At 44.3% G+C, this 12,028-nt stretch overlaps 1 protein-coding gene across 2 annotated transcripts in view; it reads left to right on the top strand.

Moving 5' to 3' along the window:
- Window positions 1-12,028, top strand: part of LOC137627880 (protein O-glucosyltransferase 2-like) — a 63,448-nt gene that overhangs the window by 15,981 nt on the left and 35,439 nt on the right. For both annotated transcript variants that reach the window (XM_068359315.1, XM_068359314.1), the window contains exons 3-5: window positions 6,433-6,521; window positions 6,948-7,159; window positions 7,561-7,701. In XM_068359315.1, the coding sequence (XP_068215416.1) occupies window positions 6,433-6,521; window positions 6,948-7,159; window positions 7,561-7,701 (442 nt within the window). The remainder of the gene's footprint in view (window positions 1-6,432; window positions 6,522-6,947; window positions 7,160-7,560; window positions 7,702-12,028) is intronic.

Raw genomic sequence — 12,028 nt, 5'->3', positions numbered from 1 at the left:
GAGGAAGTTGCTGTTCCCCCTCCTACTGATATTCCCTTGAGGACTCTGTCAGACGGAGAGGAGCCTAAAGCTGCTTGGCCCTCTATGGACTTTAATTAAATCATGCTGATTTTTAAGGATCTTTGTCCGGATCTTTTTGTAACTGCTGCTCCTCGTTCGCCTAAACGTCAGAGCTTACACTAGTCCTAGCTACTTCGAAGCCGTTGTTTATAAGCTAGTGCTCTCTCGCTCTCCTAGAGAGCTTTACGTTTGCTAGGCGACTGGTTTATCACCAGGAGGAGTTTGGGGGTTACAGCCTTTGCTTTCCCTTCCTTTAAACTGGCTTATAGAGCGAGAGTCTGATATGACACGAGAGAAGTTCTCGGCTTGGGAGTTCCTGCCTCTGCCCAGATAGACTTCTCAAATCTCGTAGACTCTCCCTGGCGCCTGGCCAGGAGACGCTCCAAGATTTTACAGGTCAACTTCACAGCTGTTTTCGAGCCTTTGAAGTTTTGCTGTACAATTATGTCATGCATAAACAAGGCTTTCAGGGATGGCTCCAATGATCTGACAGCCACGTTCTCTGCAGGGACAAGTCCCTCAGGGATGGCTCCATGATTTGGCAGCCATGTTCACTGCAGGAGTACGTAAGAGGCAAGTGCGCTCAATGTGTTCATTGTCAAGACAAACTTCACGATGAAGTCTACCAGGCTGTCTTGACAGCATTTATGGAATATGACTGGATGGTCTCTCTCGACCTTCAGGAGGCATACTTCCACATTCCTATACACCCGGATTCCCAACCGTTTCTGAGGTTTGTTCACAGGAATGTGGGGTACCAGTTTCGAGCTATCGGAGATCAGAGCCTCCCTGTACTTGGACGACTGGCTTCTCAGAGCCTCTTCCAGTCATCGCTGTCTGAAGGATCTCAATTGGACTCTAGATCTGGCCAAGGAATTGGGACTCCTAGTCAATTTGGAAAAGTCACAGCTGGTCCCATCCCAAACTATTCTGTATTTAGGGATGGAGATTCACTGTCAAGTTTTTCGGGCTTTTCCGTCGGCCCCCAGAATAGATCAAGCCCTGCTCGTCATCCAGAAGATGTTGAAGAAAGAACGTTGCTCAGTCAGGAATTGGATGAGTCTGGTAGGAACGCTATCATCCCTGGAGCAATTTGTCTCGCTAGGAAGGCTACACCTCCGTCCTCTTCAATTCCATCTGGCTTTTCACTGGAAAAAGGACAAGACGCTAGAGGCGGTCTCGATCCCGATTTCCGAAAAGATAAAGTCTTGTCTGACTTGGTGGAAGGACAATATCAGCCTACGAGAGGGTCTTCCCCTGGCAGTTCAGATACCCAACCACGTTCTCTTCTCGGACGCATCGGACTTGGGTTGGGTCGTGACGCTGGACGGTCGGGAATGCTCAGGTCTGTGGAACTCGAGTCAGAGGAGCATGCAAGGAGCTTTTGGCGGTTCATCTGGCCTTGATAAGCTTCGAGAATCTCCTTCGAGGCAAGGTGGTGGAGGTAAACTCGGACAACACCACGGCCTTGGCGTACATTTACAAACAGGGAGGTACCCACTCACTGACTTTGTACGAGGTCGCAAGGGACCTGCTCATCTTGTCAAAAGATCGAGGCATCTCCCTAGTAACGAGGTTCATCCAGGGCGACTTGAACGTCCTAGCAGATTGTCTCAGTCGGAAAGGTCAAGTAATTCCAATCGAATGGACCCTCCACAAGGATGTGTGCAAGAGACTTTGGTCGACTTGGGGTCAACCCACCATAGATCTCTTTGCAACCTCGCTGACCAAGAGGCTTCCAATCTATTGCTCTCCAGTCCCGGACCCAGTAGCAATACATATAGATGCCTTCCTCCTAGATTGGTCACATCTGGATCTTTACGCATTCCCACCATTCAAGATTGTCAACAAGGTACTGCAGAAGTTCGCCTCTCACGAAGGGACAAGGTTGACGTTAGTTGCTCCCCTCTGGCCCGCGAGAGAATGGTTCACCGAGGTACTTCGATGGTTAGTAGACGTTCCCAGAAGTCTTCCTCTAAGAGTAGACCTTCTACGTCAGCCACACGTAAAGAAGGTACACCAAAGCCTCCACGCTCTTCGTCTGACTGCCTTCAGACTATCGAAAGACTCTCGAGAGCTAGAGGCTTTTCGAAGGAGGCAGCCAGTGCGATTGCTAGAGCAAGGAGAGCTTCTACCATTAGAGTCTACCAATCGAAGTGGGAAGTCTTCCGAGACTGGTGCAAGTCAGTTTCTGTATCCTCGACCAGTACCTCTGTAGCCCAAATAGCTGATTTTCTCTTATACCTGAGAAAAGGACGATCCCTTTCAGCTCCCACTTTCAAGGGCTACAGAAGCATGTCGGCATCGGTCTTCCGGCATAGAGGCTTAGATCTTTCCAACAATAAAGATCTGCAAGACCTCCTTAAGTCTTTTGAGACCACTAAGGAGCGTCGTTTGGCTACTCCTGGGTGGAATTTAGACGTGGTCCTAAGATTCCTCATGTCAGACAGGTTTGAGCCTTTACAGTCAGCCTCCCTGAAAGATCTCACTCTTAAGACTCTTTTCCTGGTATGCTTAGCCTCAGCTAAAAGAGTCAGTGAGATTCATGCCTTCAGCAAGAACATCGGATTTTCGTCAGAAAAGGCCACTTGTTCTCTGCAACTTGGTTTTCTAGCCAAAAATGAGCTACCTTCTCGTCCTTGGCCTAAATCTTTCGATATTCCCAGCTTATCGGAGATCGTAGGCAATGAACTAGAAAGAGTCTTATGCCCTGTTAGAGCTCTTAAGTTCTACTTAGCTCGTACTAAACCTTTACGAGGCCAATCTGAAGCGTTATGGTGTTCGGTTAAGAAACCATCCTTGCCTATGTCAAAGAATGCTTTGTCATGTTTTATCAGATTGTTAATACGAGAAGCTCATTCACACTTGAGTGAGGAAGACCGATCTTTGCTTAAGGTTAAGACGCACGAGGTTAGAGCTGTAACAACTTCCGTGGCCTTTAAGCAAAATAGATCTCTGCAAAGTATCATGGACGCAACCTATTGGAGAAGCAAGTCAGTGTTCGCGTCATGTTACTTAAAAAGTGTCCAGTCTCTTTACGAGAACTGCTACACACTGGGACCATTCGTAGCAGCGAGTGCAGTAGTGGGTGAGGGCTCAACCACTACAATTCCCTAATTCCATATCCTTTTAATCTGTCTCTTGAAATGTTTTAATGTTTTTATGGGTTGTCCGGAAGGCTAAGAAGCCTTTCGCATCCTGGTTGATTTGGCGGGTGGTCAAAGTCATTTCTTGAGAGCGCCCAGATTAGGGGTTTGATGAGGTCCTGTTGTATGGGTTGCAGCCCTTGATACTTCAGCTCCTGGGGGTCTGTCAGCATCCTAAGAGGATCGCGGGGCTCCGTAAGGAAGACGTACTTACAAGGCAGAGTAATCGTCTAAGTCGACTTCCTTACCAGGTACCTATTTATTTTGGTTTTGTTATATTGATAACTGTCAAAATGAAATAAAAAACTCTTAGCTTATACGATGTAAACATATTTAACTGGTCTCTACCCACCACCCTGGGTGTAAATCAGCTATTATATATTCACCGGCTAAGTTAAATATTTAAAAAAGGGTCTTGCTGAAGTTTTAACCGCCTGGGAACTCTGAAAGAACGGGGATAAGGTTAGCAAACCCGAGGGACAAAATGATAAATGAACCCGAAGATTCATAACAGAAGTCAATGATTATCTATCATATTGATGTCGCCCAGTGAAGGGAAGTAAATACAAAAATGACTGAAAGAGGCTCACCGAATCTGAAGCGAGGGTGGAGATAAGGTCATAACAGATAAGGCAGTTGTCAGGGTGCCATACCACAATATCGTCCATCTGGATCCCACAGTCCGCGTGGGACCGACAGACAGCATGGCCGCAAGGCTGGTGAAGGACGGCCGCGCAGGCTGTCATCCGGCAACGGACCACCTGTAAAAGGAATAGTCCATGAGCATCTACTAGTTTCTCTATAAGGGGTCCCGGAGGGTCCGGGACCTGCCAGTTAATAAAATAAATGTATAGCCTTAGACTAAACATGCAGAGAACTGAGACTATTCCAATAGCAATCCGGCAGAGCCGGGTATGAAAAAGGATGCAAAAAACAGTGATGAATATATAATCATAACTAGTTTCGGGGCCCCCGTGGCCGGGGAACAGGGTTGGTAAGTAAACTTAAAGTAAACTTAAAGTACCCAAGATACATCCTTAAAGTACATAAATAGAAAACGCCAATTATGATCTAAAACTAATGTCTGTAATGAATAGGGCTCCCGGAGGGAGGATATTAATCAAAACCGTGTCAGTGTCAACCGATCTTGTAGTTAAGAGCTCGGCGGCTCCGATGTCTTATGACGGGAGGGTATGACGGGAGGGTACAACGGGAGAGCGCGGGGGGAGCCAGTGGAACCCCCCTACCTTACCTGAGGTACCGGGACAAAGGTAATGATTCATGTAGAATATAATATAATGATATGGGATATAATAAGTCCTATACGGACGATAATAGCATGAGGTACCGTAGGGGAGGACACTCCTAATATAAGTGCTCATTCTAACAACCGTAGCTAAAAGCAAGGTTACACCAAGGTGCAGTTATACCGACTAATCACGTGTGATAGTCCCCGGTGGTCCCGGCCTTCCCCCTCCCCGACCGATGGCGACGGGAGGGGGGAGACGAAACCGCCCGGTATGAATGAATGAGACTAAGTCATACCCCGTTGGTATACTCAGTCCTCAATATGTCGGAACGTTGATGGAAGACTGAGGTACAAGCATACTTGACCCGTAAATCATAACCAACAACCATCGAGTGAGAGGAAGGGTGTACACTGAAGGGGGGGGGGATGGAATAACCTCCCCAACTTGTTGGGGGGGGGGTAATGGTACAGGGAAATCGCCAGTGCGCAGTGGTAGACAGGGCTACCAACTGGAGATCCCCTAATCATGACATGAAAATCCCAAAAATATGATCATAACGGAGTAAGCAATAAATATAATATCAATGCACAAATACATAAAAATAATTAATGAATTAAAAGCGAAATCACGTAAGTAAGGTTAGGCATGCAGAAAAAATATGGCGAGAGAGGGACTCGGGCGAGTAAAAAGGGAGGAGCATGACGCCATCAGGAGATGGAAAGCAGGGGTACCAACCTAGTTACTGAAGCGGTAGATCGAACAGTAAAAACAACAAAATACGCGAGAGTCCCACTCGAACCAAACGTAAAACTAGGTGGAGCGTAATAAAACAAAAGGTTTTACTAATAATAAGTGAGATGGTCGAAATTAAAGCTCCTAGAACTAGCGAAACAATCTCAATGGTGACGCTATTCACCAACATGCACGAATGCAGGCATACCAACATAACCTACTCCTGATGAAACGCTAACACCGATATCATAGGATAACATAAAATAAATGCTATATGAAAGCATAAAGTCGGTGTACTAAATGAATATTGCTATATGAAAGCATAAAGTCGGTGTACTAAATGAATATAAGGAAAAAACTCCTAAAGGATCGAACGAATATAAAAGACGGACGAACTAACGAGACAAAGGGCAGAGGCGAAAGTAAGAACGGGGACGCCGCTCATATATAAACACTTCTCAATAATAAAAACAAAGATGACACTGCCCAATCTCGTTAAAAACTCATGGATAAGGTACTTAACTTCGATGGGGTATCTTGGGAATCGGCCATCGAGAGAAAGTTGATGATAAATCCAATGAAACACACGAAAATAAAAAACTTGGACTTATATCAAACAGGTGCTTGAAAGGAGTGATGGGCAAGCGTGGGTTGAGTTAGTAGTACTGGTCTGCGAGGCAGGGGAGGTTGAACGGCACCTCACTATTGGGGGATTTCGAAGAGGAGAAGTCTAAATGGTACGAGACCTCTGGTATTTCGCCCCAGTCTATACCGACACCATTAGGTGAGCGAGCTAGTTCAACCTAGCATTCCTTTACATTTTTTCTCTGGTAATATTAGCAGTTATATTCCTTTGAAATGGTGCTTAAGGAGCATTTCACTGGGCGGCACAGGGATTGAGCCCAGAAATGATATTTTAATTATAAAATAAATTTTTGAATATACTTACCCGGTGAATATATAAATTAAACGACCCTCCCTTCCTCCCCAATAGAGACGCAGTGGGATGAGAAGAAATTGAGTCTTTGTTTACATCGAGAGAGTGGTATCTGGCCGACAGTTGGCGCTGGTGGGCACACCCGCAACCTGTATAGCGATCGCTGGCGAGTTTTTACTGTTTTTTGTCTGTCGAGCAACAGAGTTGCAGCTATTATATATTCACCGGGTAAGTATATTCAAAAATTTATTTTATAATTAAAATATCATGTTTCTAGCTTATGAAATTTTAAATCTGTATTTTCTAGGTACCGCATCTATCAAACCTGCAGGGCAACTTCTATTCATGTGCTTTACAATAATCAGGAAGTTGCTGACTCTCCTTATAAAATAAAAGGTAATAGATTCCTTTAATCTTAGTACAGTAGATGACTGGTTTTCCTGGTAGAGTAATGGTACTGTTATTAACAAACAGATAAATGTCATTATGTTTATATACTTTTTGATTGGAATAAAATAAAAATAGCAAAGTAAATGTTTGAATTGAAATACTGTACTGTACTCCTACGTAAAGAGTTCCAGGTTTGTATAGTTAGGAAAAAATACAAGTTATTTCAAATTTGTCATAAATTCTCTTTTGTAATTGTGCATTACCACTAAATTTCATCGTTCCTTTCTTCCTTTTAACAAATCTAATCAAGGGCTGCATGATTTTGATGGAGCAAAGTTTGCAATTCATATGGAGCTTAAGCATAAAGCATGGGTTGATGTGCTGTTTACTGTTGTTATGCTCCTTTTAACTGACAGCAATTTTTGTTGGCAGACCCTATATATGCGGAGGACTGCTATTGCCCAGTTGGAGACGTCAAAGCCTGGAAAGAACTCGCTGGATGTGCGAGTTCATACCCTCAAGTTGAGCAGGATTTGAAACCTTTTGTGGAAGTTGATTTTGATCCAGTCCTTAAAGACGCTCAACAAAGGTTCAGCCATGCCGGATCTCGAAGTTTTTGTAACTACGTCATCAAGGATAACAAGGTATGTTTTAATATGTTCTGTGTTAACCCTTTTACCCCCAAAGGACGTACTGGTACGTTTCACAAAAGCCATCCCTTTACCCCCATGGACGTACCGGTACGTTCTTGCAAAAAAATGCTATAAAAATATTTTTTATAATTTTTTTGAGAAAATTCAGGCATTTTCCAAGAGAATGAGACCAACCTGATCTCTCTATGACAAAAATTAAGGCTGTTAGAGCAATTTAAAAAATATATACTGCAAAATGTGCTGGAAAAAAAATAACCCCCTGGGGGTTAAGGGTTGGAAATTTCCAAATAGCCTGGGGGTAAAAGGGTTATCATCGCCTTATTATTTTGATCTTCAAATTTGTTTCACAAGTAGAATTTCCATATTTCATATTAATTTTTAAACGTCCTCAGGTTTATCGCAAGTGCTACGGTCAGCATGTCGGTTTCAGCATGTTCATGGATAATATCCTGCACTCCATGGTCAGGAAGATGGTCTTACCTGACATAGAGTTTATTATTAATCTTGGTGATTGGCCACTGGTGGATCCAAAGGTAAGGTTTAAACAAGTTATTGTTACAATAATTGAACCTTCTTGTGACTTATTATAATTCCACTTTTTTCATATTGTGAATAGCAACAGAAGTTTTTTTTAGTTTTTTATTATAAATATATAATTTATTCTATTCCAGAAATTGAATATAAAAATATTTCATATTGACACAGTCAGTATATGATATAAAAAAGAAAAATGGTACTTTCAATGTTCAGTAATTTTAGTTAGAAACTTCCTGGGAATGGCTGCTATGCCGACAATAAAATGCATTCTACTTGAGTGTATATTTTCATCCATACTTTTCATTTGTTCCGTAACTTGAATACAAACCTACGCTAAGCTGAAAGGACGAGCCATTAGAAATTAGGAAGGGTTAACCACCCATCCCACTAATAAGTGGGGGATGGGGGTGTAGTATCTACCCCTCTCACTCACACACCTGGGACTACTTCACTTTGTTTCTGGCTCGGATGGAGAACGGTTGCCACTGCTCTTCCTCACCAATTTGGACTGCCATTATTAATGTTGTTTGCTTTTTCTTTTCAGTTTGTGTGTGTGTACCTTCCTTGCTGGCTATGTGTACCTGACCTGGACCGAAAAGCCACTCCTGCGGAACATTCATGTCCGCTGAGGATACCGAACCTCACCGATTGTATCCGGCTTGTAGGGGGCAATGGTGTGATGTGGATAATAAAAGCGATGAGTGTTGGGAATGGTCTGCCTCCCAGAGGAAAAGGTTTAGGCGATGGCGAATAAGGAGTCTAAAAGGGATTCTTCTCCTTTGAAGTTTTTTTCGAAGCAGAAGCAGAAGAAACCCAAAGCTGCTTCTTGGGTTCCCTGACCTTCCTCTGAAGCTGCTTCTTCTCTATACTACTACTCCGGGGAACCGTTGAGTATTAGCGCAGACCCTTTAACTCCTGGACAACCTCGGTCCTCGAGGTGGTGTTGCTTCCCCTAGCCGTTTGCCTCTACCCCGGGGGAATCCTTCTCTTTCTCCTTTTTTACAGGTGTGGCCATCCCGGGGGTTGCCCGGTCTGCCTTCTAAGGAGGTGTTGCTGCAGCTTCTTCAGCGGAATGCGGAGTAGCAGCGCTCGTCTGCTTTGGAGCTTGATCCTTTGGCTTTTTGTTGACCTTATGGTGTTGGAGGATTTTTCTGCTGCCCCGCTGGTCAACTCAGATCTTGCCTTGTCCTCTGCCCCTTCTGCCGCCGCCGAGGACTTCGCTCCCCCCCTCACCGACCATCCTTCAGGGGCAGAGCAAAGTCCAAGGTATGTCTCTCCTACGAGTGATCATCTCTCTCGTTCACAAGAGAGACCACTCATATTGACTCCTCTTTGGAGGCCTCGTCTTCTGCTTCAACGGACCTAGATTCGTGACTCTCCTTCTCGTTCGACAGCTGCCTGTCATTCACCGAAGAGGATTCGTTCACTATCCTCTCCGACATGCCGTGGTCTCGTTTGCCAGCGTTGCGGCGTTCAACAGACTATATTGCCTCATCTCCTGCTTGTCAACAAACCTCGTTTCATTACTCGCCATCTAGTTCGACAGCTGCCCGTTGTTTGCCGACAAGGATTTGTTCTTGATCCTCTCCTGCAGATGTCCGTCCTTCCAAGGGTCACATCCCTTCTCCAGGTCACCAATCGGCAGTGCGCCAATCTCCAACTCGTCAATATCCGTTACCCCAACCTCCAGTGCTCCGGTCTCCAGCTCACCGATCGCCAACTCTCCAATCGACAATCTATCATTCACCAACTCATCAGGTGCCAGCAGCTGGTTCCTCGCCGACTTGTCAGTCCTTAACATCTTGTCAGCAGCCTTTGGCTGTACACCGGTCTTCCAGTCGTTCCCCAACAAGTCGTCGCTCTCCCTTAAAGGAAAGCAAGCTTCACCAACTACGAGCTTCTCACCATTTGCTGGCTCATCAATCACTTAAGCGATCGTCAGACAGATGTCAGCCAACTTTCTATCTGGTGGATGTGTGTAAGCTCTCTACCACATCGCAACGACCTTCAGAACCAGCTCCTGTTTGGCGCCATCATACGCCAGATCTCCAGCGCTTTTCGGAGCATCAGAGGTCACAGGAAAAGAAGCCTACCTGACTATCTCCTTGAGCTTTGGCTCTCTCTCCTGAGAAGCGTAGGTCTTCTCCCCGTCGTTCGCTGTCGCCTCATTCCCCTCCCCACAAACGCAGAACATCGCGTTCTCCGGGGAAGGTGGAAAAGGGCAAGCTTCAGCAATTTAAGATTCCTAAAGTTCCTGTTCCTCGGAAGGAGACCACAGCACTGCAAGCTCCTTCAAAGAACTTCTTCCCTTTAGGGAAACTCTCTGACAATGCCTCCATCAGTCAGTAGCCGTGGTTCGGAGCCTTGATTAGATGTCAGGATGCCTAAAAACTCTCGGTTAGACTGAAGGCGTTAATATTTCCTCTTCATTGAAGCTATCTCTCCTCTTACAGAGTCTCGAGCTTACCTGTCCTCAATTGGAAGTTGGACTTCCTCCATTGAACGTGGTTCCTGTTCTTCGTTCTCTGAAGGGAGCCCCTTAAAAATCATTACACCAGGCATCAGATCTTCTCTTGACACTGAAGACAGTTTTGGCATTGACCAAGAGAGTTAGTGAACTTCGTGGCCTTTCCTACGACTTCTCCCATTCAAGGGGATGGGGAGAGGTAATGCTCGGCTTTGTCCCTGAGCTTATCGCCAAGACTCAAAATCCGGGAGTAGCGGCTCCTAGATTCGGGCTCTTCTGGATTAAGTGTCTCCATAATGTAACCGATGATCAACTGTTACTTTGTCAAAAGAACTGCAGGAGCTTGCCCCCAATTGAAAGCACTCTTTGTTATCGCGGAGAAGGTCAAGAGAAGGATAACCAAAAACACGATCTCAGCATGGATTTGCCAGGTCAAAGACGGGGTATTGAATCGTGATTCTTTTCCGCAGACATGAGTACGTTGTCAGCGTTTAAGAAGAACTACTCTGTGACGCAGGTCCTTCAGACGGGTGTATGGAAGCATTAAACGACCTTCACTGCCCACTACCTACAAGGTGTGACCCAGAGGAACATGGAGATGTTCTCCATTGGTCTTGTGGTGGCTGCACAACAAGTGGTTTAAACAACTCAAGCCCCTTAATCGACAAGTAGCAGATGGTAGAGAGGAGAGGATACCCGTGATTAAGTCTGGAGTGAATGATGAGAATGACTGGCTCTTTCTTTTTATCATTTTCCCCTCTCTTGGGAACAGCACGTACGGTACTCTGCAAGCTGGCCTCTTCTCTCTGCAAGTAATAATAATTTCCAATGTGTAACCTGGTATACAGTAGAAATATATCCTGGTTGCGTCCCCATACCCCTTGGCGAAGTTGGATTGCATAACGTCTATAGTTGGTTCAAAATATCCTACGATTCCTGAGAATTCTTACCTAGACTAGTCTTATTGCTAGTATCACACAATCACATGGATTGCTCAGGCCACTAAACCGTGCAATTGAACAGTTTTAGCGAGGAATAAGGGCGTTCCTCCTTATGCTTACATATTATGGAAGGAAACCTCAGGTCAAACCCAGCCAGTTGGTTAGGACTTCCACCCAGGGTAAGTCTTTCCTAATAAAGTGCGAAATGGTTTGTATTTGTGTCGGAACAAATGACAAATTTAAAGTAATTTGTATTTTTCTTAACAATACAAACATTGAGCTCTTTTTACAAATTTGGCCCACCATCACCTATCCCTTGCAAGTCATGCCTGCAGTCAAAAGTGACGAGACAACAGCGGTGTGTTTGTGAGCGGGACAGTCGGTACTACCCCCCTACCGCCAACTAACTAGCAATGGTGTAGTTACACCTCGCTAAAAGTCTTATGGCTATTCTTCCAACTTCGCTGAAAGTATATTCCCTAATAAGGATCTCAAGGTTTGTATCATTAGGAAAAATCCAAATTACTTAAAATCTTTAATTTTTCTGAAATATTTCCTGCTGATATACAGATGCGTCTTATAACTCATAGCTTCTTTTATGCCATAAATTATGATTTTAATGGATAGAAACTGATAAAGAGTAATGCTTAATGACATCTTAGTATTTCATCAAATCAATCAATACTGTATTTCAGTACTGTGCAAAACGTAGATTTAGTTTATAAACTCTGAGAGTAAGATACTGTACATTTATTGGCTGTGTATTTCATTAGTGTACTAAATGCAGTTTTATTTATTTTTTAGTTTTTTATAATTGAGTAATGCATTCATGTTTATTATATGCTAAGAGTTTAACATACTCTATACCTTTTTATTTATTCTTTTGGTATCTTAAACTTGCACAAAACTTACCTC

Source organism: Palaemon carinicauda, chromosome 35 (genome assembly GCF_036898095.1).
Source record: "Palaemon carinicauda isolate YSFRI2023 chromosome 35, ASM3689809v2, whole genome shotgun sequence".
Lineage (NCBI taxonomy): Eukaryota > Metazoa > Arthropoda > Malacostraca > Decapoda > Palaemonidae > Palaemon > Palaemon carinicauda.
This window is presented reverse-complemented; position numbering and strand designations above follow the sequence as displayed.